Source organism: Octodon degus, unplaced genomic scaffold, assembly GCF_000260255.1.
Source record: "Octodon degus isolate 3935 unplaced genomic scaffold, OctDeg1.0 scaffold00096, whole genome shotgun sequence".
Taxonomy (NCBI): domain Eukaryota; kingdom Metazoa; phylum Chordata; class Mammalia; order Rodentia; family Octodontidae; genus Octodon; species Octodon degus.
In genome coordinates, this window is record NW_004524672.1 from 9,477,166 (window position 1) to 9,504,520 (window position 27,355).

General features: G+C 55.3%; 3 protein-coding genes across 10 annotated transcripts in view; 2 read left to right on the forward strand and 1 right to left on the reverse strand.

Annotated features, from left to right (window-relative positions):
• The window catches only part of Obsl1 (obscurin like 1), a 21,190-nt gene extending 5,714 nt beyond the window's left edge, over positions 1–15,476 (forward strand). Inside the window, exons 6-21 of one of the 7 annotated variants that reach the window (XM_004638173.2) lie at positions 1,151–1,423; positions 2,757–3,029; positions 3,657–3,929; positions 6,447–6,719; positions 7,566–7,841; positions 7,915–8,202; positions 8,363–8,638; positions 8,887–9,156; positions 9,334–9,606; positions 10,576–10,842; positions 12,655–12,767; positions 13,262–13,418; positions 13,545–13,706; positions 14,028–14,132; positions 14,415–14,684; positions 15,300–15,476. In XM_004638173.2, the coding sequence (XP_004638230.1) occupies positions 1,151–1,423; positions 2,757–3,029; positions 3,657–3,929; positions 6,447–6,719; positions 7,566–7,841; positions 7,915–8,202; positions 8,363–8,638; positions 8,887–9,156; positions 9,334–9,606; positions 10,576–10,842; positions 12,655–12,767; positions 13,262–13,418; positions 13,545–13,706; positions 14,028–14,132; positions 14,415–14,684; positions 15,300–15,307 (3,557 nt within the window). In that variant the 3' untranslated portion in view covers positions 15,308–15,476. Of the gene's footprint in view, positions 1–1,150; positions 1,424–2,756; positions 3,030–3,656; positions 3,930–4,346; positions 4,623–6,446; positions 6,720–7,565; positions 7,842–7,914; positions 8,203–8,362; positions 8,639–8,886; positions 9,157–9,333; positions 9,607–10,575; positions 10,979–12,654; positions 12,768–13,261; positions 13,419–13,544; positions 13,707–14,027; positions 14,133–14,414; positions 14,693–15,299 lie in introns of those variants that run through there. The other 6 variants (XM_023723041.1, XM_004638174.2, XM_023723042.1 and 3 more) reach the window with 6 other exon arrangements.
• A 102-nt stretch (positions 15,477–15,578) lies between these two features.
• On the reverse strand, positions 15,579–21,857 carry Tmem198 (transmembrane protein 198). 2 transcript variants are annotated; one of them, XM_004638176.2, is made up of 5 exons: positions 21,487–21,857; positions 20,968–21,172; positions 18,121–18,696; positions 16,732–16,934; positions 15,579–16,411 (listed from the first exon to the last, which is right to left on the reverse strand). In XM_004638176.2, exons 2-5 carry the CDS (start codon positions 21,131–21,133, stop codon positions 16,274–16,276), a joined length of 1,083 nt encoding a protein of 360 aa, XP_004638233.1. In that variant the 5' UTR covers positions 21,134–21,172; positions 21,487–21,857; the 3' UTR covers positions 15,579–16,273. The 2 variants fall into 2 exon arrangements, with proteins under 2 accessions (XP_004638233.1, XP_023578812.1); XM_023723044.1 differs by having other exon boundaries at positions 20,968–21,168; positions 21,487–21,520.
• Positions 21,858–22,081: 224 nt separating this feature from the next.
• Positions 22,082–27,291, forward strand: Chpf (chondroitin polymerizing factor). The gene is made up of 4 exons (XM_004638177.2): positions 22,082–22,613; positions 23,787–24,360; positions 25,095–25,274; positions 25,588–27,291. The coding sequence occupies exons 1-4, from the start codon at positions 22,300–22,302 to the stop codon at positions 26,842–26,844; spliced, it is 2,325 nt and encodes a 774-aa protein (XP_004638234.1). The 5' UTR covers positions 22,082–22,299; the 3' UTR covers positions 26,845–27,291.
• The last annotated feature ends 64 nt before the right edge of the window (positions 27,292–27,355 follow it).

Consider the following 27,355-nt stretch of genomic DNA (forward strand, 5'->3'; position numbering starts at 1 on the left):
AGAGAGAGAGAGATATGAATGAGACAGTTTCACAGCTCATTAATAGGACAGTTTTGATAGTCAATACACTGTACATTGTTATCTTCTTAGTAGTTATCCATAGTACAAGAAGCAGACAGGATATTCTGTCCAAACGCTGTTAGTACACCTCTTTCTTCTCCTGTGCCTACTGTTGAAACAGCAGCAATTTAGGCAGAGTCAAGGGAAAAAAATAAATAGCAACTAGAGCAGCATTTCCAAAACGTGACCCAGGATCACCATCATCACAGGTTTGTAGTGCAGGTGTCCTAGCCCCTGCATGCTTGTAGCTATGAGAATCTGTGTTTTGGCAGGCTCTCTAGGAACTCTTAGGCATGCTCAAACCACTGCTTTTAAAAGTCACAGTATATTGGGGCTGGGGAGATGGCTCAGTGGAATAAGTGCTTCCTTGGCAAGCGCAATGGCCTGAGTTCAATCCCCAGTTCCGCAAAAAAAAAAAAAAAAAGTCAAGGTATAAGTGTTCTAGTGTATTTTCTATTGCTTTAACAGAGTTGGGGACATAGCTCAGTGGTAGGACATGTGTGAGTGAGATTTTAGGTTTCATCTCAGCACTGGAGAAAGGAGTTGTGGCTATAACAGAATGCCTGGTTTGGATACTTTATTTAAAAACAAGTGTATTTGGCTTACGGTTCTAGTGACTGAAATCCCAAGATTGGGCAGCCCCATCAGTTCAGCCTCTGGTGAGGCCCCCATGGGCTGAGGCACAATGTGAAAGAACAGCAAGAAGGCAAATAGCTATTTGTGCAGAAACCATGTGACCTAGGCTACCTCTGCTTTATAACAACCCACTAGCTCAAGACCTAACTGGGGTCCCACGAGAACTACATTAATCTATTCCAAGAGTGACCTCATTTCCTACAAATTGGCTTCACTTGTAGGTTCCACCAGTTCCCAGCACCACATAAGGACCCAGCCTCTGTCCCATGAGCCTTTGGGGGATGTACTCACTCAGATCCTGTCCTAACTGTGGGAAAGGCCAGACACATTTTCAAGGCATAACAAATGTGTTGGCAGCACCCATCCAACACTGAACACAGACCTCACAGAGAGGGATGCTTCCCTGAGGCAGAATACTCTGAGGACACTCAGGTGACAACTTCTTTCTGTGCAGAGAGCCCAGTGCACATCCTAAGTCCCGAGGACAAGATGTCATTGACCTTCACAACCTCAGAGAGGGTAGTGCTTACCTGTGAGCTCTCACGGGTGGACTTCCCGGCAACCTGGTACAAGGATGGGCAAAAGGTGGAAGAGAGTGAGTCACTGGTGGTGAAGATGGATGGGCGCAAACATCGTCTGATCCTGCCTGAGGCCAGAGTCCAAGACAGTGGAGAGTTTGAGTGCCGAACAGAAGGAGTCTCAGCTTTCTTCAGTGTCACTGTCCAAGGTTAGGAAGCATGCTGAGGCTGATTCAGAGAGGCATCGAGACATGTACCCTGGTCTGTCTGGTTGGGAGAATGGGAGACCAAGTGGGCTAGGATATGTGTTTTACATCACTGCACTAAAACCCTCCAGCATGCTTGCTCCTTGATCTCTGCTAGGTTGTAGGAGAGAACTAAAAGCAATTAAAGGAGTGGGAGCTAACATTCACTGGCCACTGAGCATAGTAGTGTGTTAGGTTCTTCATGGATAAGATGTTTTGTTTAATCTTCTTGGATTATTGAAGGGCAGTGTGTCTTCAGCTAGCAGACAAGGAACTCAGCCTTAGAGAGGTAATGTGATTCCTTTCCTCCTTATCACATGGACAGCAGACATCACAGCCCATTCCTACCCAGAGCCAGAGCACTCAGGACTGAGCCGGGGAGTCCTTCCTCAGCAAAGCTGATTCTTGGGGAAAACGGCATGGGAGCATGGATTCTGCTCCTCTTCTCCGTCTGGATGGAAATTCTGCTTCCATCGCCATTGTCAGGAGATCCCATGGCCCCTATCTGAATGCATCCAATAACAAGAAACTCACTACATGTTTTGTCAGGTTTTTTCTGTCACTGTAACAAAATACCTGAGATAATTAACTTATAAGGAAAAAGCTTCTGGCTTACAGTTTTAGAGGTTCCAGGCGAAGATGGGGTGGACTCATTGCACTGGGCCTCTGGTGGGAGTGGCAGGAAGCATGTGGCAAAGCAAACTGCTCACTTCATGTCCAGCAAGTGAAAGAGAGAGGCTGGGGTCACACAGTACCCTTCAGGGGCCACCCCAATGACCTGAGGACCTTTCTTATTAAAGATCTATGGTGCCCCCAATAGCGTCAACCTGAGAAAACAAGGTTTTTACATCTGAACCTTTGGAATTACAGCCTGTATCCACTCCCTTGCACTACCCACGCAGCAGCTGGCAGTGCCCTGTTACATTATCTTCCACCTCCTGCCCATCCTGATAACTTCTCTGTAGAGGAAAGTGCAAGCTCAGCCAATGGGACTTGTTATAGTGTCCTCTGTCTAGATAAATGGTGGCTGCCACTGTGAACACTGTGTGCCTCCCTCCAAGTCCCACTCAGCTTCCTCTCATCCTCTAGGAGACCATGGGGGTGGTATCCAGGTGCCACATGATCTGCATTCCCCAGCAGGATCCCATGTCATTGCCCCTGAACCTTCTCTGCACCATAGTTTCAGGTCTCTCCCTCCAGTCTCCTCCTGTGCAGTGTGTCCTCACCTCAAGGCCAGTTTGGACTTGGGCCTCTGGCAGGTGGGGTATCTGTGTGATTGTTTCTGTTCCCCACTCAGAACCCCCAGTGCACATCGTCAGCCCCCAGGAACATGTGTTCGTGCATGCCATAACCTCCGAGTGTGTCATGCTGACCTGTGTGGTAGACCGGGAAGACGCCCCCGTGTGCTGGTACAAGGACGGCCAGGAGGTAGAGGAGAGTGACTTCATAATGCTGGAGAATGAAGGGCCCCATCACCGCCTGGTGCTGCCTGCTGCCCAGCCCCCTGACGGGGGCGAGTTTCAGTGTGTCGCTGGAGAGGAACGAGCCTACTTCACAGTCACCATCACAGGTCAGCGCCCAGGGTGGGCCACTGTCACACGCTCTGTCCTCAGTCATGCTTCAGCCCTTCCAGCCTTCCCTTTCAGGCCTGGGACTGCCTGTGGCAGCTACACTCAGAAACTGCACTGTCGTAAGCTCATGGTCTTGGCAAAGGCAGGCAGCAGGGAAACCATGCACTTTCTATCCTCTTGGGACTGTGCCGAGGGGACTCTGAGGATGGCATTTCTGCCACAGGGCAGAGGGTCTCAGGCATCAGAAGGCTCCAAAGTTCTCAAGCGGCTTGAAGGAGACCTCAGCTCCACCAGGGCCCAGATCTCACCCCCATTTTAGCCTTCATTCTCAGTCCCCGTTACAACACAAAAGGCCTGTGGTGTTTCTAAGCTGGGGTTGACATGTGGTCCTACTGTGCAGCTCCTGCATAGCACAGAGCTCCTGCGTTGGTGACTGGTTGTGTTTCTTAACTGTGACAGCTTTATTCATGGGACTGTGTCCCCAGCTGTGAGCAATTCTAGAATGGAAGTCTCTTTTCAACATGTGTCCTACTTTCCATGCATAAGGAACAGGCTTGAGTCGGGCAACCAGGTATTAGGCCGGCCACAGCTCTTCATGCCCAGTGGTGGCTGCTCCTGTCCTCTAGATGTCTCCTCGTGGATTGTGTACCCCAGTGGCAAGGTGTATGTGGCCGCTGTGCGCCTGGAGCGCGTGGTGCTGACCTGTGAGCTGTGCCGGCCCTGGGCTGAGGTACGCTGGATCAAAGATGGTGAGGAGGTGGTGGAGAGTCCAGCGCTGCTCCTACAGAAGGAGGACACCGTTCGCCGCTTGGTACTTCCTGCCGTCCAGCTGGAGGACTCCGGCGAGTACTTGTGTGAAATCGAGAATGAGTCAGCCTCCTTCACTGTCACAGTCACAGGTATGGGCCCAACCAGCTCCCTGGGATCAGCAGAGGACAGTCTGGAGCTCCAGGGTTGGGGGGTGGCTTGCTGAATTGTCCCTTGTTTGTGAGTCTGCTGGGAGGGAGATGTGGGCTGCAGGTGCATGCAGGAGGGTCCTGCTGGGAAGAGCCTCCCCATTCAAGTGAATAGGCCCCTCCCGAGTGCCAAGGCCGGGACTAGCTGTGTGACACCAACTCATCAGCTGAACACAGTGTCAGCCAGGCACTGGGCTGGGGGTCAAGAGTGACTGGTAAGTGATATAGACACAGTCTGTCTCAGTTCTCAGGGAGCTGCCTGCCTGTCTAGCTGGGGTGGCAGCTGTTATTCAGTGGTCACAAACAGGCAGTCCTGGGGACCCTGGTGCAGTCCACAGCTATGTTTTGTTTGGCCCACAGAGTCTTACCAAAGTCAGGACAGTTCAGATAACAATCCGGAGTTATGCATCCTCTTGAAAAAGCCGAAGACCCGCCGGCTCTGGGCCCGCTTCCCCCCATGGCGACGAACAGCTGGCGCTGAGTAGCAGCTGCCCCATAGCATGGGGCCTCTGACCTCTGTCCTATCCTCACTGCCATTTCTTTATTTTGCTGCTCCTCACGCTGCTTTAGCTGCTCACTTACCCTGAGTTTGCAACCGCTGTTGAACCAATAAACATGCAAATAAATGTGCAGTGACACCTTGTGATAAGTACTGTGAGGGAGGAAGAGAGAGCCCTCGGAGGTCACCTGTAAGGTCCAGCCTGGCCTGGCCCTGGGTACTCCGCAGCATGCAGACAGACTCTCTTGACTTCCTCCCAGAGTGTCAGGAACACCACACACTGGAAAGGGCTCAAAAAGAGTGGGCAGTTGAGGGCCACCATAGGAATCCCAAGGCTAGAGCCACTATCGTGGTCAGGATAACAGGAAGTGCCTTCACAGCTGACACCAGGGATATATGAATGTGGGGATAAGATAGGTAGAGAATATTCTAGAGAAAGAAGAACCTGGAAATGATAGTGGTTCTCTGTTGGAGATTTTGGGGCCACAGTCACAGTGTGTGTGTGTGGCAGATATTCAGGCATCTTTAGGTGGCACAGAAGAGCCTGGATGGCCACACAGAGTGACCTCCAGCAGACAGTCCTGTCACACTCTCCCAGCACCCCAGATAGTGACACACAGTGTGAATAAGGCCTGCACATATTCTGTTTCCACTCATCGTCACCCTGTCTGACCCAGTCCTGGCCAGACACAATGGCCACAGCCACACAGACGCCAGCCGAGACATGGACTCCCCACAAAACACCAGTCTCTTCACCTGAAAGTTCACCTAAGCCACTTCAGCTGCAGGCCAGGGTGATCCAAGGCCCACACCAAGCTGAGGTCTCTGGGCTGTGCAGACGCCAGCCCCATTGCCTCGCCCCCTCCTCACCCCAGTTTCCCCTACTGCACTCCTCAGGCAGCCACCCTCTGCAATCTCCTCGTCTTGCCGGGCTCTGGAGAACCAGTCTTCATTTTCCAGGCTCAGATCCAGCCACATCTGAGGGATGAGCAGTCCCTAGGGAGGCCGAAAAAAGAGCACTCTGGTACCGAAGCTAGCAGTTCCCCAGCCCAACCACAAGGGGGCCAGACACGCTAGGGAACTGGGTGGGGAAAGAAGAGACAGGCAGGCTCGGGCGCAAGGCAGTGGTCGCCGCCAACACCGCCATGGCTCCCTTTTTGTGGAGGAGGTGCCTGCGCGGGAGAAGAGCTCCAGACTCAGCGCGTATCATCCCAAGGGAACTCTCAGACAGGTGTTGGCAACTCCCAAGCACAGATGCAAAAAGCACTAATGAGTCCATGCCTAGGCGAGTGTGAGCCTCCCTTGGACAGATGGTGTTTCTGCCTCACCCTAGCGTAGGTGTAGCCAGCTGTGACCTTAAGAAAATTGCTTTCTCACTGCACCCTTGTTCTTTCATCTGGAAAACAGAGACAACATAATACGTACCCCCTGAGTCATGGGGTGCTGGGGATGTTTGAAGTGCTTGGGACTGTTCTGGAAGTAATGTAACCATCTCTTACCCACAATTCTGAAGTCGCCCAAAACTCAAAATCAAAAGGCTTTTTGTAAGTTTATGATTCAAAGTCATTTCAGTTTAACTGCTGTGAAGCCATTTTTACTTTAATGATGCAAGAGGGTGAGTGGAGCAGTACATCCACATGGATAAGAATACACTTTTCGGTTTGTCCTGCTTAGGGTGAATAGAGGTTACAGCACAGCCTCGTTACTGTGATGATTATAAGGGGTGGAGGGGGCTGAGGAAATGTAACATATGATGAGAGTGGCAGTATTTCTAGAACCCAAGGGATTCTGGATTCTATAATGTCACTGGCCCCAGAGATTTCAGAGAGCAGATTATGGGTCTATTGTTACCTATTGTCACACGCATCACTCTTGTTATCATGAGGGTGAGCAGGACTTCAATGCTGCTAGATAGCTCCAGGGAGCCTAACGGTGAGCTTGCTGTGGTGCCCCCTCTGCAGAGCCCCCCGTGCGGATCATTTACCCTCGAGATGAGGTGACCTTGATCGCTGTGAGCTTGGAGTGTGTGGTGCTGATGTGTGAGCTGTCCCGGGAGGACGCCCTGGTGCGCTGGTACAGGGATGGACTGGAGGTGGAAGAGAGCGAGGCCCTGGTGCTGGAGAGCGATGGGCCCCGCCGCCGCCTCATCCTACCTGCTGCACAGCCCAAGGACGGGGGCGAGTTCGTGTGTGATGCTGGAGACGACTCGGCCTTCTTCACTGTCACTGTCACAGGTGGGCAGTGTCTGGGGGACCCGAGAGAGGCGGAGAAGCAGGAGACCTAGAGACAAGCCTCCCAAGCCTCCCTACTTCCTGCATCTCAAGGATCCCCTGCTCACACCTCCCAGTCTCCCCTAGCTCTCCCACCTCCTTGTTCTAAGCCATCAGGGAGCCTTCCTGCCCAAATTGAGGTGGGACAGTGACCATAGGCCTGCTGGAAGGGAGTCCAGCAATTGGGACCATTCATTCTGTCATTCACTCAACAAATACCAAGCAACTCTGCTTGCCACTGCCCTTGATGCTGGGCACATACTACTGAGCCAGTGAGACACCATCTTCACAGTCTTCATGGAGTTTGCATTCTAGTACAAAAAAAGTAAAAGAGATGGTGTGTTGAGTGGTGATAAGTTACATCAGAGGCAAAGCAGGAAACAGGGTGGGACATGGAGTAGGCTTGGGAGGGGTACCACTTGGGTCATGACCCTGGGCAGGTCACTCCTCTCTAAGGAGCCCATGGGTCTTTATCTGGGAAATGCTGTGTTCTGGAGTAGCTGAGAAAAGAGCCACAGGGGCCAGGGAGATAGCTCAGTGGAATAAGTGCTTGCCTGGCAAGTGCAAGGTCTTGAGTTCGATCTTTGAAAGATACAGTGTTTCTTTGGGGGCCAGAGATAGCTCAGTAGAATAAACGCTTGCTTGGCAAGTGCAGGGTCCTAAATTCAATCCCTGGTACCACACACATACACACAAAAAAAGCCACAGTGCACTTAGCAGAGTGTGCACTCGCCAGGGCTCACGGGTGGTAGCGAGGCAGGAAGAGGCAGCTGGCCCAAGCCACATGGTGTCTCTCTGCCCATCCACCAGCCCCACCAGAGAGGATTGTACACCCGGCAGCCCGCACCCTGGATCTGCAGTTTGGGGCTCCAGGCCGTGTGGAGCTACACTGTGAGGTGGCCCCTGCCGGGTCCCAGGTTCGCTGGTACAAGGATGGGCTGGAGGTAGAAGCAACTGATGCCCTGCAACTGGGTGCCGAGGGCCCCTCCCGCACTCTCATCCTGCCCCATGCCCAGCCTGAGGACGCTGGGGAGTATGTGTGCGAGACACGTGACGAGGCCGTCACCTTCAATGTCAGCCTCGCTGGTGGGTGCATTTGGCCAGCCCAGGGAGGGGTAGTGGGGCAGGCATGGGTTCACACCTTCCTTTCTTTGCACAGAGCCCCCGGTGCAGTTTCTCGCACCAGAAGCAGCCCCTAGCCCTCTCTGCGTGACCCCTGGGGAGCCCCTGGTGCTAAGCTGTGAGCTGTCCCGAGCAACTGCGCCCGTGTTCTGGAGCCACAATGGGAGGCCAGTACAGGAAAGCAAGGGCCTGCAGCTCCAGGCCGAGGGCCCCCGCCGTGCTCTCTGCATCCAGGCTGCAGAACTGGCCCATGCAGGCCTCTACACCTGCCGATGTGGGACGGCGTCCGGGGCGCCCTGCCTCAGCTTCACTGTCCAGGTGGCTGGTGAGTAGAGCCCGAGCAGAGTCACACCCTCAGAGCACCCATGCGCTCCCCTGCTTTCCTAGCACTCCAGTCTGTCCCCTGCCCTGGCGCTCCCATCCTGCCTCCCTGCCCCCTTGTGCCCTGGCCTCTCTCCCAGTGACCCCCAGCTCTGACTCCACAGAGCCCCCCGTGCGGGTGGTGGTCCCTGAGGCAGCCCAGACGAGGGTTCGAAGCACCCCAGGTGGGGACCTTGAGCTGGTGGTGCACCTCTCCGGGCCAGGGGGCCCAGTGCGCTGGTACAAGGATGGGGAGCGCCTGGCCAGCCAGGGGCGGGTGCAGCTGGAGCAAGCCGGGGCCAGGCAGGTGTTGCGGGTGCAGGGGGCACGGCGCAGGGACACTGGGGAGTACCTGTGCGATGCGCCCCAGGACAGCCGCATCTTCCTCGTCACTGTGGAAGGTAACTGCGCACCCCTCACACCTCTTGAGCCGTGGCATCCCCAAGGGCCCACCCTGTCATTCTGAGCCCTTCCCTATTCCCATCCCCACCTCCCTGACCTGGCTCTACTCTGCATGCTAATGTCGTTGGAGGAGGGTAGAGGCCACCTTCTCCAGGATTCCTCACCGAGGAGGAGGCCTGTGCCCTGAGGAGGGGATAGAGAGAAGGGGAAGAGCCCAGCCCAGCTCACTGCCTGACCCCACCCTCAGAACCACCACCAGCGAAGCTGGTCTCAGAGCTGACACCACTCACCGTCCACGAGGGTGATGATGCCACATTCCGCTGTGAAGTTTTGCCACCAGATGCCGATGTCACCTGGCTGCGCAATGGAGCTGTTGTCACTCCAGGGCCCCAGCTGGAGGTGGCCCAGAATGGCTCAAGCCGGATATTGACCGTGCGAGGCTGCCGGCTGGAGGATGCAGGGACTGTGACGGCACAGGCAGGGAGCACAACCACCAGCGCTCGGCTCCACGTTCGAGGTTGGGTGTTAATGAGAACAATGGGCTCCGGTCCCTGAACCAGTGTCCCTGGTCATGGCTGTAGCAGCCTTGCACTTCAAGGCCTAGGGACAGAGTGGTGGGCTGGAGCAGGGCCAGCCTCCCGTCCCTTGGCTTCAGGTTCCCGGCTCCATGGCTTTCCCCCTTCCTCCCCACCAGAGACGGAGCTGCTGTTCCTGCAGCGGCTGCAGGACATGCGGGCAGAGGAAGGCCAGGATGTGTGTCTTGAGGTGGAGACCGGCCGCGTGGGCCCTGCAGGGGCCGTGCGCTGGATGCGGGGTGGGGAACCGCTCCCGCTCGACTCTCGTCTCTCTGTGGCTCAGGAGGGCCACATCCACCGCCTCTTCATCCGCAGTGTTGCACTAGCTGACCAGGGCACCTATGGCTGCGAGAGCCACCACGACCGCACCCTGGCCAGGCTCAGCGTGAGGCGTGAGTGCCCTCTCTTCTCATAACACATCACCTGCCCATTGCACAGCCCCACCAGGCTGCCCTCAACAACCGAGACCCCCCACCGAAGTGCCCCTTGCTGCAGAAGAAAGCAGCTCAGCCGTCCTAGACTGGCTGACCCAGCAGCTTACCCAAAGCTGAACTTTCCCTTGTCTGATACTTTCTGTTTGCCTCAGAAGTCCATGTGATTTTGCATTCCATTTCATATGTGTCAGTCAGTTTTGCTGTAAACATAAACAGTATACTATACTCAAGAAAGACTCTCTGCCCCTGTCCTTTAGTTACACACCCAAGGGTCCCGGTGCCCATTTAAGAAGCAAAGGTGGCAGGCACATAGCACCTCCTTCCTCTTCCCCTCTTGGAGACTTCTTTTAGCTCTGTGACCTCGGGCATGGTATTTGACCCTTCTGAGCCAGGTCTCTTTAAAAACAAAGCTACTGTCTACTTCTGTGGACATTAAAGACACTGAGATAATGTGAAAAATGTCAACATAAACCCTGATAGAGAGTTGTTGATATAAATATTATCTTCTAATTTAATTGTCATAGCAAACTCATGTCTCAGTGCTATTTACCTTATTTCATTGGGCCCAGTGAGGTTCGAGGAGTTTGCCCAAGATCACACAGCACACAAACCATATGGCATCTGACCCCGAATTCTCTGCTCTTTCCAGTGTCACAGCACTCCTCGCTCAGACTGCTCAACCCCTTAACCACACCTCATCCCCTTCTGCATCGTCCACACTGTCTTAACTCCGGTGTGCCCTGTCAAGTCTAGCTGGTTGTGTTCCTTCCTTCCTGCCTGTTCCACCTCTTCTGAATTGTAGCAGTCAGGGCCTTACATGGGACTGCTGGGGGTGGTGCGGGCAGGGCCAGGGGGCCAATGAGCCCACACAACCCCTGCCCAGGGCTGGTGCCCGATCCTCCTCCTCTCCCCATCTCCTCACCCCAGCTCGTCAGCTGCGTGCTCTGCGGCCTCTGGAGGATGTAACTGTCAGCGAGGGTGGCAGCGCCACCTTCCAGCTGGAGCTGTCCCAGGAGGGTGTGACCGGGGAGTGGGCACGGGGCGGAGTCCTGCTGCAGCCTGGACCAAAGTGCCACATTCATGCCGAGGGCCACACACATCGCCTGGTGCTCAGTGGCCTAGGCCGGGCAGACTCAGGCTGTGTCTCCTTCACTGCGGACACCCTGCGCTGTGCTGCGAAACTCACTGTGAGAGGTGTGACCTCCAAGCCTGCTGCCTGTTTGCTGACTGTGTGGCCCTACTCATCTCCCATGTGTGACAACTAATTGTACTACTCTGTGGCTCCTGTGACCCTGGCTATCCCAGTGTGACCTTCACCATCCCTGCTGGGGTGTGTGACTCCCTTGACCCTTTGTCCTTGTGTGGCTCTAGAGACTACCCTGCCTGAACGTGGCTCCTCTTTTTTATGTTTTCTTAATTTTTTAAAAAAATGTATTTAGTACAGGGTCTACAGGTCTCACAACGTAGATTGGACTCATAATGATTCTCCTGTTTTCAGCCTCCCAAGTACTGGGATTGCAGGCATGTGCCACCATGCCCAGTTTCAATCACCGTCTCAGCGTGCCCCGGGGGGCAGGGCTGGCACAGCACGCCTGGATCAAACCCTGGCCCTTGCACTCTGCCTAAGCAGGCACTTTAGTCCACTGAGCTATCTAGCTGGCCCTCTTAATGTTCTTTTGGTTTGTTTTGGCTTTTTTTTTTTTTTTTTTTTGTCGGAACCAGGGATTGAACTCAGGCCCTTGCGCTTGCCAGGGAAGCGCTTATTCCACTGAGCCATCTCCCTGGCCCCTGGCTTTTGTTTTTTTGAGACAGGGTCGTGTTATGCAGTTCAGGCTGGCTTTGAACTCCCTGTGTAGCTCAGGCTGTGTAGCTCAGAATTCCATGGTGGTCTTCCTGCCTCAGCCCCATCCTCCTGAGTGCTGGGATCACAGGCATTCACCACTACACTCAGCTTGAATGTGGTTCCTCTTACCATGCCAGCCTCATGTGTGTCAACTGTTCCCAACCCCTCAAACCACTGGCCATGCCATCTTGAGCAACCCTGGGCAGTGTGGTCCCTGTTGTCTGCCTGAACATCGTGCTTTTGGCTGCTTTTTTCTTCTTTCCTTCCTTTCTTTCTTTTTGGTATTGGGGATCAAACTCAGGACCTTGCGCTTGCCAGATAGGCACTGCATCCATGGCTTTTTTCCCCTCCTCCTCTTCTTCCTCCTCCTCTTCCTCCTCCTCCTCCTCCTCCTCTTCCTCCTCCTCCTCCTTTTTTTCCCCCCTGGGGATTGAATCCACTAGCTTTATTTGTATTGAGCTACGTTTTTATTTGAGACAGAGTCTTGCTTAGCCAGTAAGTTGCCAGGCTGGGCTAATACTTGCAGTAGTCCTTCTACCCCAGCGTCCCAGAGTGCTGGGATTGTTTGTGTGTACCTAACTGGGCCACTCTGGGAGGCCCCTGACCAGCACTTCCTCTTGTGACCCTCCCACCTGCCTGAGTGTGGCCCCTGTGACCATTCAAGGCACTCCAACCCACTGACTACTTCTTCGTGGTGACTTCACTGGCAATTCTGCTTGGGGGCCCCCAGTTTTGCTTCCAGTCTAGTGTGCTCCCCACTGGCCACAGTGTTCTGCCTCCAACCCTACTCTGCGGAGCCACTGTGGCCCCACTGGTTCATGTCTGCTGTGTCCATTGCAGGCGATGGTGGCCCCCACTGGCCATGCCTGCCTCTGGGTAACTCCAAGTGAGTGTCCCCAGTGCCCACTAAACCCCATCATGTCCCCCACTCACTGACCACTTAGTGTGACTCATGGCAGACCACTCCCACCCCACTGGACCTGATATGTCCTCTACTGACCAGCATCTGCCATGAACCACAGGTCTTCTCACACCCCCATCGTCAGTAGCCTCTGCTGATCACACTAACTGATCCCTCCCACTGTGTGTCTTTGGCCCTGCCAGCTGGGTCCTCATCTTGCTCTTACGCTTCCTCTGTACTGTCCTCCCTCTCTCACTCTCAGAGGTCCCAGTGAGCATTGTTCGGGGACCACAGGACCTAGAGGTGACCGAGGGCGACACAGCTACGTTGGAGTGTGAGCTTTCCCAGACCTTGGCAGATGTTACCTGGGAGAAGGTCAGAGCCTAGCCCAGCGCAGACCTCGTGGGCACAACAGTAATCATAATGGCCACAGCAGAGCTCAGCGGACAGATGTACCTGACACTGTGCTAAGATTTACACTGCACTTAGTCCTTTAGCCTTAAAATAATCCTGTGACGGTAGCTCTTGTCATCACCATGTTTGTTACCTATGAGGAAATTGATCCTAAATGGCAAAATTTTATTTGCCCTGGATCAGGCAGAAAGAGCAAAGCTCATTCCTGGATCCAGGTTTGCCAAATTCTAGAATCAATACTCCTACCCTCTGAGCTGTACATGGTACTGGGCTTCCGGCACCCTTAATACCCTTCCTCAGCCCTAAGGTCCCAAAGAGTGACACCTTGCCAAAGACCCATGCAAAAACATCTCCAGTCAGTTTGGCCTCCACTGGGGGCGCCGCTGCGCTCCAGGGCAGCACTGTGGGGGCCCAGCTGAACTCTTTGTGACCGTCTACAAAACTTTTGTCTCTAGGACGGGCGCGCGCTCACTCCCAGCCCCCGGCTCCGGCTCCAGGCCCTTGGCACGCGCCGCCTTCTCCAGCTGCGGCGCTGCAGCCCCTCAGACGCAGGGACCTATAGCTGCGCGGTGGAGACGTCCCGCGCCGGGCCAGTCCGCCTGACAGTGCGCGGTGAGCATAGTGAAATGCAGGGCCTGGGCTCTAACGTGGACGCGGGGACTGCCAAGAGGTCTAGGCGAGGGGGCGTGGTCGGGACCACCCCCTCCGCCCCGCCTCACTTCCTGGGCTCCGCCCCAGAACGCCGGGTGTTAGTGCTCCAGGAGCTTCAGTCGGTTCGCGCCCGCGAAGGGGACGGCGCCACATTCGAATGCACCGTGTCTGAGGCCGAGACTCTGGGATGCTGGGAGCTCAGAGGCCGCCAGCTGAGACCCGGAAGCCGCGTCCGCATCCGACAGGAAGGTCTGGCTGCCTTTCTATTCTCTGGGGCCTCTGGCTGCTCCTCCCCAAGTTCTGGCAGACTCCTCCCCGTTAGGATAAGCTCCGCCTCCACTCGAACAAGCCCTGCCCCACAGCCCAGCCAGCCAGTTCTCGGGGACTTTCCTCCGCCCCAGCTCGGAGTCCTGCCTGGCTCCTGTTCTCCGGTCACATCCCTACTCTACCCATCCCCTCGCACACCTACGGGGTCTGAACGCACCCGGGAGCCTACTCGGGTCCCATCCTCATCCCGAGCCCTCTCCAGAGGTCGCTCGGACCTCCCTAGCACCAGCTTCCTCCCCACAGGAAAGAAGCACATTCTGGTGCTGAGCTTGCTGCGCGCGGAGGACACCGGTGAAGTCCGCTTCCAGGCCGGACCCGCCCAGTCCACGGCTCTGCTGGAGGTAGAGGGTAAGCTACTGAGATGGGGTAACGGGGAGGGGTATCACCTCCTGCCTGGGGCTGAAGACTGGGGCAGATCCTAAGAGTACTGCCTCCTTCCTCTAGCTTCCTGCGAGGGGCTTTCTTAGGGCGGGTCACAGAGGGCAGTGCGCTTCCAGGGCAGGAGGTAGGGAGGAGGAGCCTGAGTTGGGGATGCAGGGAAACAGACTGGTAAGCACAGAAACGACATGTGTCTCTCCTCCTGGGTCCAGGCATGCCCCTATTAACTTAAACCCTGCCTTCCACCCTCAGCGTTGCCTCTCCAGATGTGCCGCCGCCCCCCTTGCGAGAAAACGGTTCTAGCTGGCCGCCGTGCGGTGCTGGAGGTGACTGTGTCCCGCTCTGGGGGCTACGTGTGCTGGTTGCGGGAAGGAGTCGAGCTGTGTCCGGGAGACAAGTATGAAATGCGCAGCCACGGCCCCACCCACAGCCTGGTCATCCATGACGTGCGACCTGAGGACCAGGGCATCTACTGCTGCCAGGCTGGCCAGGACAGCGCCAACACGAGGCTGCTGGTAGAGGGTGAGTAGAGCCCACTGGACAGAGGTTGGAGGGGTAGGCCAGCTGGCCATGCAGGAGGGGACGCCTGGAAGCTGAGACACACCTCCGAAAGGTCTTGGCTGTCGTTGTCAGGAGTGGAGGTGGGGAGTTGGAGGAGGGGTGGGACACATTGCACCAGGACTGAGGAGAGGAGGGAGCTCTGAGCTTTGAACCTGAGCTATGTGGTTCTGGCCAGCAGTCCCTACCTGTCTGTCCTCAGCTTTCCCTAACTCCTTCATGCCTCTAAACAGTCTCTTCTGAGCATCCCATGCCCACCGGTTCCTCTCCTTTCCTGCCACTCAGTGTATCTTTGCTGACTCTGGTACCATATGCCCTCCTGCTTCCTGTTCCAGCTGGCTTCTGCCCATCAAAGTGGGGGCTTCAACATCAGCCTGGGCAGAGAGGACCTAAGCTAGTCCCCTTCTTCCATCTTCCACATAGGAGCTGCCTTATCCTCTCTGCCATGCCCGACCCTAAGACCCTCACCTTCCGAGGCTGAGGGCTCAACTTTTCCCATGTGGGTACCCAGGCTCTGCCAGGGAAAGGAAGGTGCCATCTACTGTCCTCCAAGTCCCACATGTAATCATTCCTCTGCAGGTGACTAGGAGGATTGAACCAGGCCAGGCGGGTGCCTAGGACGGCTTGGAAGGCATGTGTCCTCACCCCAGGCAGGATGGGGAGGCAGGGGAACCAGAGGTGTTGGGAAACAATAAATGTGCTACAGCTCTTTTCCCTGCCTGTCTGTGCTGTGGGAGGACAGACCTTGCTGGAGCCCTTGTAGTATGTGACAGAGGGGCCTGAGGCTGCAGCACCTCCAGCCAGTGAAGACCCTTGGAAGTGCCAGCCACTGAAGACTACCACTCCTGGCAGAAGCCATGAAGTTTGGCACATTTATAAAAGATGTAAAGCAGGGTGTGGGAGGGAGACAGAAGCATGAGGTGTCCAGGGTGGCATGACAGACACCAGACATGCACCGTGCATTTAAGCCCCCTGCTTTCACACCCCCCAACCCAACCCAGGGCAGGACCCCACACCCCTTTCCCCTGTCTCTGCTCTCAGGCTGGTGGCTTTGCAGAGGCCAGGGGACGGGGGTGAGGGGTGCTGCATTTTGCCCCACTGACAAGGACAGGAACCCTTAGAGAATTGGTTAGGAGGCAGAGGAGACATGCAGGCAGCAGCCCATGAGACCCCAGCAGTAGGGAGGAGGCAGGCCAGCACTGAGCATAGCCTACCAATCAAAACTCTAAGGCAAGGGTCCCAGTGTCCCCTCCAAGCCTACTCCCTCACACACACGAACACACAGGCAACACACTCACAACCCTGAGCACACCCCAACGGGCTCATGCCCTGAGTCCCTCAGGAGCCCCTCAGGAGCATGGAAAGGGGCTTTCCACTCAGGCCAAACATAGCCTGAGGCAGATTGTCCCTTCTAGTGACCAGGTCAGCCCCATCCAGGGAAGGAAGAGGCACAGCCAAAGGCTGCAGGGCCAGGCAGCCAGGGTAGCAGCCTGGCAGGCCTCCCCAGGCCAGTAGAGCTGGTGACTGCAGAGTCTAGACAGGCAGAGATACAGCTATACCCGCACAGGAGGGCCTGAGCAGGCCGTCAGTGGCCCCCGGGACCCATCCTCATAGTCCGCATCTGTGGGCGAGGCCATGAAGGAGCTCAGGGAGCCCCCAATCTGCCGGTCCCGGAAGCTCTGGATGTAGCTCTGTGAAGAGGTAACACAAGTGTGAAAGTCCACCACAAGCCACCTCTCCCTGCACCCACACAAGCCGGATACCCCTCCCCCAAATACACAGACCCTCACATCTGGGTCTGGGCCCATTTAAAGTCTGTATGCAGGTTAAGTTTCCTCCAACCCCAGGGCAAAACCAACTAGGGCCTCAGTACAGGGCTTCTGATGGTTGGATAAATATCAGGCCTTCTACACAGTGACTACCCCTGTTCCCAGGAAAACCCAGGCCCTGGGTGAACAGTCTATACATTCCTGTATTCTCCATTTGGGTTAGAGGGCTCCAGAGTGCTCACCGGGGAGAGGACATCTCCATTGAAGCGTTTGATGGGCACTGGCCTTCGGCGATAAGCAGGGTCAGGGGGCCCAGGCCTCAGAGGAGCCCGGGGACCCCTGTGGGAAGCCCGTGGTGGTCTCTTCTTCCTTCGCTTCTCCTTTTGCTCTTCCTGCTGCCGAATCCGCATCAGCTGCACACGTCGTCGCTGCCGGCTGATGACCACTGAGGAGGATGGCAGAGAAGGGACTCAGTGGTCCAAGTACACCCTCCAAGCTCTCCCGTTCTTTTTCTGTCTGGGGACTTCAGATATCCAGGATACCCTTGTCCATTGCCCCCACCCCATCTCATCCCTTCTTTCTCAGTCTCCCTTCTTCCAGATGGACCTTTCTTCCATTGTTCTTCTTTTGAATGTCTCTGCATGAGCTTCTGTGACTTGTAGGACCGCCCCCCCCCCTTGTCTCACTCCAGATCTTGAGCCCACAGGTGACTCTTTCAGGTCAGCCACAGTCATCTTGCAGCAGGACAGCTACTGCTGCTTTAACACTCGCTCCCCTCTTTGCTGGCCTCTCTGCAAGGCTCTTCATACTCGGCAGCAGAACAAGCATCCCAAGCACTGAGTTACAGCCTCCCTTACTTTAAACCTTCCACTGGCATCTCACTGCCCTTATAATAAAATTCATTGTCCTCCTCATGGCCCGGAAGACCAACATCAGCCCAACCTCAAATGCCACACTCCAGCCCTACTTACTCAAAACATGCTAGCCACACTTCTCAGGGTTGTTGTCCTTGTCATCCCCTCTTCCTGAGCTGGAGGCCTTCGCTGGCCCCTATCCCTCAGGTCTCTGGCTACATGTCACCTCTTCCAAGCAGCTCTGATCACCCTAACTATAACAGTTATAAAATATCACTCTTTTGTGTTACATTGAATGTCTCCTTCATATCCCTGTGCACAGCAGGAATTGCCTTGTTTGATTGAATGTTTATTACCTGCCTCTCACCTGTCCTGGATATATGCCCATAAAGGCAGGAAACTTCTCTGGTGTTTGTTTTTTGTTTGTTTTGCAGTGTTTGGGGTCAAATCCAGGGCCTTGCACATGTTGGGCAAGAGTTCTGCCACTGGGCTATATTCCCAGTCCCTCCTCTTCTGTTTTATCTCTGCTGTATTCCTAATCCAGGATGGGGTTGGCCCAGGGCAAATGACCTATACTATACATTGTTGTGGAATGAATGGTGGCACTGATCCTGTCCTCACATTGAGCAAGAGCTGAACAAGCCAGCTATCCTACCCTATTGAAGTCTTCTGCTGATGCTGTGTATAGTTTCTATTCCTTTGCCCTGGTCCCTCAGCCCTCCCCACATCTTGGGCCATCCCCTCCTCCTATATGGACCCTAGCCTCTGCTCTCTCACCTTCTGTGTGTGAGTCCCTCTCTGTGGTCACCCGCCATTGCACCAGAACACCCATCAGGCTGAGCAGGGGCCACAGTGCCAGCAGGGCCCAGCTCCTCCAGCAGAGATGGGGCACAGGGGCAGCCCGAAGTCGCTCCACCACGTAGCGCCCCAGCAGTAGCAGCTCGGCAAAGTAGTCAGCAGCAGTGGCGATGAGTGCGGCACCAGTCACAGCAGTGGACAGGGTGGTGAGTGGGCGGGGCCAGCGTAGGGTGAGCAGGGCGCAGAGCAGGCCGCCCCCCAGCAGCAGCCCTAGTGGGCCCCACACAGAGCCAGGCTGGTAGTAGGGTGCGGAGCCCAGCAGGGCCGCAGCAGCGAGCAGCAGACCGAGCAGCAGTCCCACCAGGAAGAGGCCCACACTGCGCACCAACATGGCCACCAGCCCGCAGAGCAGCCCAATGCCCAGGGCAATGCCTGCACTCGCCCCAGCGCTCAGCTGTGTCTCCAGCACACGCTCTCTGTAGCACAGCAGGAAGATGACCACTGAGCCAAACAGCAACCCCGTAAGGAAGAGCACTGCCTTGAAGCAGCGGTAACCTGCAGGAGAACAAGATGATTGAGCACCCGAAGTAGCTTATCAGGCTGGAGATAGGTCAGCAGGGTCAGGGACAGGGAATCGCAGAGGCATCACAATGCTGGGCAAGGACACTGAATAAAATGGGGCATCGCTGGGGTCATGAGGGCATCAGTGAGTGAGCCAGAGATATTGCCCATGAGCCTCATTGTATAGACAGATGTAACCATTGAGATAATGATTTGGGCTCTCTGAGGGTCAGAAGAGTTAGAGACAGATCACTGGAGTTGAGCAAATCAGTATTGGGCCATTAGGATCTTGGTCTCACAGGACTCAGAGATATGGGTCATTGGGGTCACAGTGGGACTGGCAGTATCACAGGGGTTTTGTGGAGAAGGTGTGTTCCAAAATGAGGTATTTAATATATATGCTTTGAGGCAAGCAATGGAAATGAGGTATTTAAAAGTCATAAAAAAGTCTTTGAGAGATGAGAGTCATACAGGTTGTTTGAAGGGTCACAGGACTACAGAGATACAGCAGCATTGGAAAGTTAAGAGGGCAGAGAGCTGAGTTATTTGGGAGGAATTCTAAAAGAATCTTTACAGGGACTAGGGATTGGCAGAAGTTGAATCACTGAGCGTATTAGAGGGCTTTTGAGAGAGGAACACTGAAACCAGAAAAATGGGATTATTGTGATTATAGTGATAATATAGTGATGGGTGATCCAGTGATAAGGCTATAGTGATCAGAAGAGAAACCAGGGACCAGAACTAGCAGACATAGAAGGCCTCAGAGGGTCGAAGGGAATGAGATTGGGGTGGGAGAGGAAGATAGAGGGAAATAGTAGCTGTGGAGTTTGAGAAGAAAAGGTTATGGTTATAGGTCCATTAGAGCTATTAGGCCTATTAGGTATACCTGATATAGGGTGAAAGGTATAGTTGGGAAAGTAGAAATCAGAGATGGGTTCATGAAGTCGGAGGGAGCCAAAGAGAAACATAATAAAGAGCAAGTTCTATTCCAGGAATGAGGACAACTGTTGCAGTCCAGGTGATTCTGGGGTCAAAGAGGAGTAGGGTCCTTGGATGAGGGCTCAGAGTAGCAGTGTACAAGGAGGTAGGATGTCAGGAAAGCCTACAGAGGATAATATGAGGCTACACTGAGAACTATGAAGAGGGACTCAGTATGCACAGTGGAGGGAATTAAGTGACACAGATTCCCTCGAGGTCCAGAACAGGTTCTGAACCCTGTGGAGGGCACTTTCTCCTGCCCAGTCTGCAGTTATTGAGTCCAGAGTTTGGAGTGGGAGGACAGGGACCAGCCTGACCTCATCTACCCACTCATTCTGCAGAGAGGTATAAAGGAGACAAGCAAAAACTAAAATAAAAGAGACAAGTCTTGCCTCACCTCTGCCAAACATACGGGCCTCCTTTACCCCACTGGTTCCACACACCAATAACCTTCCTTGGACCTCTGCCTGTGGAACCCTTCTCCTCTCTGAAGTTCTGTAACCATTGCTGTAGAATCACCAGGCATTTATTTTAGGCTGCTGTTAGCCCATATGATAAATTTGTGCAAATTAGAAGAAGGTGCTCCTTTCTCTAGGGAAGGGTGCTCTAGGGAAGGCAGCCTTCTGCAAGGCTCGAGTTTGGCAAGCAAAGTATGAGCTGGATTTCAGCTCCCACTTGCCTAATTTAACTTCACTCTCTTTTGCAGTACCCATTCTGTATACTCTTCATAGCAGCTTCGATTACTGAAGCCTGCCTTGTAGGCGATCTCCATGTGTGTGACTACCATCCAGCCCACTCTAATATGTATCACAAGTGTGAATATTTCAGGAGTCTCTCCCCCATTATACAATATGCCCTGTTTGTAAGGGAACATGTTTAATCACCTTGCTAAGTTTTCAGCATCTCCCTCCCTAGCATAGTAACCCTAACAACTCTTTGCTATAATAGCTACTATCTATTGAATAGCTAATTTTTATAACTCTATAGAAGAAAAAGTACATTGTTTCCTTTGTTCAGGTGATAAAACTGAGGCTAACAGGTCAATATGCCCAAGGCATCACAGTGAGGTATAGAGCCAGATTCAAACTCAAATACTGTTATGTCTTAATTCAAAAACCTACATTTTCTAGGATCTACAGTCTGGATAGTCTACAAATGTGTGAGATGTAAGAAGAGTGGGGAGAGAGAAGGTTTTTAGGAGGGATATCTGGGGAAGACTTGGGAGTCTTAGAAAAAGAACTCAAGAAAGCAGTAGGGAGCCCAGGGGAGGAATGAGGGGGATCTCACCGAAGAAGCAGTAGACGACTCCAAACAAACAGCACATGATGCAGACGAGGGCTGGCAGTGCTTGGTACCTGCGTTCCAGGGGCTGTTCACAGGGTGCCCCCCAGAAGGCATCATCTGGTTCTGGGGGCAGCAGTTGGAACCGCAGTGTCTCCATAGTGCCCGGCATAGTGGTGGGAGCAGAAGGGGATCACCCTTCCAGGTCTACCTGGCAGGGAGAAAGTTGGGGGTCAAAGCAGAGTGCTGGCCACTACCAGGGTAAAGGTGAGAGTGGGAATGGGAGAATTCAGCAAGGACACAGTGGACAAAGGAATGGTGCCCCTATCATGCAGCTCTGGAAGCATCCCTGAAGTGGGAAGCAAAGACAAAGGGAAACAAAAGTGCCTGGCTCAAGGGGGCTGGGATGAAGTTAAAGGGGGTTGAGTGGAGTGAGGGGAGACACGGGCAGTGTGCTGCCGGTGAGGGAAGGCAGCCAGAAGACTGGTCGGGAGGAAGCTACATCTGGGTTTGTCCAAGCTCTACCTGTGCTGGAGGCGACCTGAGCTTCTGAGCAAAAGAGGCTGTGCAGGGGCCGTAGGGGCCGGGGTTGCTGGGGCACGAGACTCCAACTGATTTGTGTCCGGGGAAAGTCCGGCGGGCGGGCAAAGGAGCTGCTGGGCCGGAGAGACGGGTCTCCGCGCGGCGGCGTTGCCGCTCCACCTCCAACCTCCAACTGGCACACCAGTCCCGTGGAGTCCGGAGGCTCTGGCCCGTCCCGGGGAAGGAAGAGGAGCAGGAGCAGGCGTTCGGGCTGTCCCAGAGCCGCGGCCCCATGCCCTGATCCTGCCCGCGGCCCTTGGTGCTGATGGACAGCTCCGGCCTCTGCTCCTGACGTCACTCAGGGCGCACCATCCAGGCGGGGGCGGGCTGCTCCTGACGTCATCCGGGACGCACCAACCACGCCAGGGGGAGGCAGGGGACTCCGCCCCCGGCGTCTCCCTCTCCGGCACTGAGGAGGGGCACTTCCGGGGGTCCTTCCCCTTTAACCTCCCCCTTCTCCTCCCTCTCCGGTAGCTGGAGCCTGAGACCCCACCCCGGGGGCGGGACCCTTGCAGTGACACGTCGGACAGCGGCGGCTGCGGCCGAGCCTCCGGCACCGAGCTCTGCTGGAGGGAGAGCGGAGCACCGCACTGGGGGTTCGGCTCGAGCCGCTGGCTCTGCGCGGCGGGGAGGGAGCGGGCCCGCCCGCGGGGCCCGGGCCCTCCGGATCCGCCCCCTCCCCGGTCCCGCCCCCTCGGAGCCTCGTTGAACTGCTCTGGGGCTGCGCGGGGCCCGGGGGCCCGCGGTCCCGGCGCCATGCGGGCATCGCTGCTGCTGTCCGTGCTGCGGCCCGCGGGGCCCGTGGCCGTGGGCATCTCCCTGGGCTTCACCCTGAGCCTGCTCAGCGTCACCTGGGTGGAAGAGCCGTGCGGCCCAGGACCGCCCCAGTCCGGGGACTCTGAGCTGCAGCCGCGCGGCAACACCAACGCGGCGCGCCGGCCCAACTCTGTGCAGCCGGGAGCCGAGCGCGAGAGGCCCGGAGCCGGCGCAGGCGCCGGGGAGAACTGGGAGCCGCGTGTCTTGCCCTACCACCCAGCAAAACCCGGCCAGGCCGCCAAGAAGGCCGTCAGGTAATGATCCGCTCCGCCAGCCCCACCCCCTGGGCACCGACCCGGACGTGCGCGCACTGGGGAGGCCGCCCGGAGGCCGGGTCAGGCTCCGGAAGGAAGGGGCCGGCTGGCCAGGAAGTCTTTGGGCCTGGATAACTTCCTATAGCCCTGTGTTCCCGGGAGTTGTGGGGCCAGTTTGAGGCCCCGTCTGGCCTGAGTTGAACCTGTCTACCTTTGTCTTCCATGGCCCCACTCCGTGGTCCCTCAAAGATCCTCTTAGCTTCCTGGCTGGTCTGTAGGAATCAGAAAAACTGCTAGAGTATACAGTGAGTACATAAAAGAAAGGGAGAGTGAAAGGGGAAGACTAGAATTTAACTGTATCTCACTCCTGCATAGGACACTAGGGCCACCTGGGGTGAGATGAGCAGAAGAAATGTACTCATCGCATGAATGTCGCCTGTCATGAGTTGAAATAATTTCTCCTAAGTAACACTGAGTTGATTCCTAGTGCACAACTTACTTTCTGCTCTTTTCAAATGTGACTTCCTGTCCTGTCCTAGTTTGACCCTTCTTTAAACACACTCAATACACCTCTATACCATATATTCCTTTACGTCATTAATGTAATGTTCTTATGGTGTGGCAGCATATTTATATAGGTATAAGTATATTCATGGTATACCAAACATTTGCCACGTGCTTTATTTTTTTATGAGCAGAATATATTTATTCAGGGAAAGAAAGCTCCTGTCTGAGAAAAAGACAGAAGGGGGTCCCCAGATGGGTGATCCCTGAGAAGCTGTCTCTTCCAGGGACTTTTATAAAGTAAAGCCATGCGGTGAGGCAGGTCTAAGGTGGTGGAGAACATGGGAACTTACATTGGCAAGTGCTTTAAATAGCTAAAACCAGTCCATTTTACAGAGGGCTCAGGTTAAGTAACACATTAAGCCAAGGATACAGCTACTAGGGAGTGAAGTCAAGAATCAGACCCATGATGTAGGGCCTATCTGCATGGATATTGCCAACTCCCAAATGCAGAATACAATGTGGATAAGATCAATATCTATGACCCCTGAAAGAGAGGTGTTATTCTTACCTATGCATAGATAAGGAAACAGCTTGAGAAGATCGGAGCTATGTGTCCTTCTCCTGCCTGCCTTGTCTTTTTGATGACCCTGAGTTCTCTTCCTCCAGGACTCGATATATCAGCACAGAGTTGGGCATCAGGCAGAAGCTGCTGGTGGCGGTGCTGACCTCACAGGCCACCTTGCCCACGCTGGGTGTGGCTGTGAACCGAACGCTGGGACACAGACTAGAGCGCGTGGTGTTCCTGACAGGTGCGCGGGGCCGCCGGACACCATCTGGCATGGCAGTGGTGACGCTGGGCGAGGAGCGGCCCATCGGGCACCTGCACCTGGCGCTGCGCCACCTGCTGGAGCAACACGGTGACGACTTTGACTGGTTCTTCCTAGTGCCCGACACCACGTACACCGAGGCTCACGGGCTGGCACGCCTAACTGGCCACCTCAGCCTGGCCTCCACTGCCCACCTCTATCTAGGCCGGCCCCAGGATTTCATCGGCGGGGAGCCTACTCAAGGCCGCTATTGCGAGGGCAGTTTTGGGGTGCTGCTGTCGCGCACCCTGCTTCAGCAGCTGCGCCCCCACCTGGAAGGCTGCCGCAATGACATCGTCAGTGCGCATCCTGATGAGTGGCTGGGACGCTGCATCATCGATGCCACAGGGGTTGGCTGCACCGGTGACCACGAGGTGGGAAAATAAGCCTCCCCACCGGCACTTCCTGGCTGAGCTTGCCCACTTCTGAGGGCAGAGGGGTGGTTGGGGCACAAGCCTGAGTTTCCAGGCCAGTAATGTCATTTTCTATCTCTGAGACCTTGGATAATTAATAAATCTGAGCTTCAGTGTCCTTTTGCGTGCCAGTGGAAACTGTTATCACGCAGGGTTGTTATAAGAATTAAAGATAATAAGGGAACCTTTACATAGTAAATGTTCAGCGTTAGTTTTTATTTTATTTGAGCCGGAGACATTGCCTGTCCATTTCACAGATGAGCTGGCAGAAGTTTCCCTGTGTCACATAAGCTCAACTGGTCACTTAATAGACATAAATCCTAGATAGCTCAGTGGATTAAAGCACCTGCTTAGGCAGAGGCAGGGGCCAGGAGTTAAATCCCAGGGCCTGCCATGCTGGCCCCGCTCCCAGGGCACATTGAGATGGTGATCCAGACTGGGTGTAGCGACCTGCACCTGTAATCTGAGCACTTGGGAAGCTATGAGCAGGAGGATCACTACAAGTTCGATCTGTGTAGTGAGACCCTGTAGTCCCTGTAGATCCTCTACTAAATACCTTTTTTAAAAAAAAGTCATAAACCCACAGAAATCTAACTAGATCTACAGTGGGCTATAGGATTAGATGAGTTGCTGTGAGATAAGGGAGAACTCACATCAACCTTCCCATTATGGACCCCTTCCCTTCCTCTCCCCAGGGGGTACACTATAACTATCTGGAGCTGAGCCCTGGAGAGTCCGTACAGGAAGGGGATCCTCGCTTCCGAAGTGCCTTGACAGCCCACCCTGTGCGGGACCCTGTGCTCATGTACCAGCTGCACAAGGCTTTTGCCCGAGCTGAGCTGGAACGCACATACCAGGAGATCCAGGAATTGCAGGTATGGCTGAGACTTGAGCATGGGAGAATGAAGAGATTGGGGGTAGGGAGTACAGGGCCTGAGGGCTCAGAGGTCCCAAGAAATAAAAAGTAAGTGTTAGAATCACAGGACAAGCTTGCTTTCGAGTCCTGATTCCACCTTCTCTGAAGTGCCACCCAGAAATGTCTCTTTTAACTCTTAAGCTGCCTCTACTTGCAAAAGGGATAGGTGGGGGCCCTGGGTGGGCAGAAGTTGGTGGGATCCTGGGGTACGTACTGCATCCCAGCCCCCAGCTGCATGCTCTACCTTGCTCATGACCTGTTTCTCTGGCCAGTGGGAGATCCAGAACACCAGCCGCCTGGCTGCTGATGGCGAGCGGGCTGCTGCCTGGCCTGTGGGCATTCCAGCACCATCCCGCCCAGCCTCCCGATTTGAGGTCCTGCGCTGGGACTACTTCACAGAGCAGCACGCTTTCTCCTGTGCGGATGGCTCACCTCGCTGCCCACTTCATGGGGCTGATCGGGCTGATGTGGCCGATGTCCTGGGGGCAGCCCTGGAAGAGCTCAACCGCCGCTACCACCCAGCCCTGAGACTCCAGAAGCAGCAGCTGGTTAATGGCTACCGACGCTTCGATCCAGCCCGGGGGATGGAGTACACACTGGACTTGCAGCTGGAGGCACTGACCCCCCAGGGTGGCCGCAGGCCTCTCATCCACCGGGTTCAGCTGCTCCGGCCTCTGAGCCGAGTGGAGATCTTGCCCGTGCCCTATGTCACGGAGGCCTCACGTCTCACTGTGCTGCTACCTCTGGCTGCAGCTGAGCGTGACCTGGCCCCTAACTTCCTGGAGGCCTTTGCCAGTGCAGCCCTGGAGCCTGGTGATGCAGCAGCCCTGACCTTGCTACTACTGTATGAACCACGCCAGGCCCAGCGGGCAGCCCATGCAGATGTCTTTGCACCTGTCAAAGCCTATGTGGCAGAGCTAGAGAGGCGTTTCCCTGGTTCCCGGGTTCCCTGGCTTAGTGTGCAAACAGCTGCACCCTCCCCGCTGCGCCTCATGGATCTACTCTCCAAGAAGCACCCGCTGGACACACTATTCCTGCTGGCCGGGCCAGATACGGTGCTCACACCTGACTTCCTGAATCGCTGCCGCATGCATGCCATTTCTGGCTGGCAGGCTTTCTTTCCCATGCACTTCCAGGCCTATCACCCAGCCGTAGCTCCACCACAGGGGCCTGGGCCCCCAGAGCTGGGCCGTGACACAGGCCGCTTTGATCGCCAGGCGGCCAGTGAGGCCTGCTTCTACAACTCTGACTATGTGGCTGCTAGAGGGCAGCTGGCAGCAGCCTCAGAGCAGGAGGAGGAGCTGCTGGAGAGCTTGGATGTATATGAGCTCTTCCTGCGCTTCTCTAGTCTGCATGTGCTGCGGGCTGTGGAGCCGGCTCTGCTGCAACGCTACCGTGCTCAGTGGTGCAGCGCCCGCCTCAGTGAGGACCTGTATCACCGCTGCCGCCAGAGCATGCTCGAAGGCCTTGGCTCCCGAACCCAGCTCGCCATGCTGCTCTTTGAGCAGGAGCAGGGCAACAGCACCTGACCCTGGCCTGGGCCCCTGCACGCTGGCACGACCTCACCCTGCTCTGCTCCTCCTCAATAACTGAGAGCCACATACCAGCCTCGCAGGACAGGGCTGGCCACAACCTCGGGCCCGAGGGCAGCCCACTGGTCCTCTAACTCTGGCTTTGTGGGCTCAGGACAAGCTTTGGGGGAGGTGTCCCCAGAGCCACCCCTTCTTACCCCAAGCCCAATCTTCCTGCCTCCTTGACGCTGCTGATTCAGGCTGTGGCCTCCGTGTATTTATGCAGTGCAGTCTGCCTGACGCCAGCCAGGCCTCCTGGGGTTTTGTCCTGGGGGCTGGGCTGCAGTTGAATTGTTGGAGAATGGGGGAGCTGAGAGAGGAAGGGGGCACCTCTGATCTTCTCCTTCCTAGACCCCTGAAGCAGCTCCCTGCCTTTAATAAACTGGCTGAGTGTGGACTGGTGAATTCAAGTGTTTGAAAGGTAGGCATGGTGTGTGGGGACGAAGGATTGACTCTGAGAGGAGGTGCC

Coding starts and splice junctions, on each gene's coding strand:
- Tmem198 (XM_004638176.2), bottom strand. CDS start 21,133: ATGCCGGGCACTATGGAGACACTGCGGTTCCAACTGCTGCCCCCAGAA. Junction 16,935..18,120: donor GAGGGACTCACACACAGAAG/GTGAGAGAGCAG, acceptor CATCCTCCTCAG/TGGTCATCAGCCGGCAGCGA. Junction 16,412..16,731: donor ATGGAGATGTCCTCTCCCCG/GTGAGCACTCTG, acceptor ACCTCTTCACAG/AGCTACATCCAGAGCTTCCG.
- Chpf (XM_004638177.2), top strand. CDS start 22,300: ATGCGGGCATCGCTGCTGCTGTCCGTGCTGCGGCCCGCGGGGCCCGTG. Junction 22,614..23,786: donor GCCGCCAAGAAGGCCGTCAG/GTAATGATCCGC, acceptor CTCTTCCTCCAG/GACTCGATATATCAGCACAG. Junction 25,275..25,587: donor AGGAGATCCAGGAATTGCAG/GTATGGCTGAGA, acceptor TTCTCTGGCCAG/TGGGAGATCCAGAACACCAG.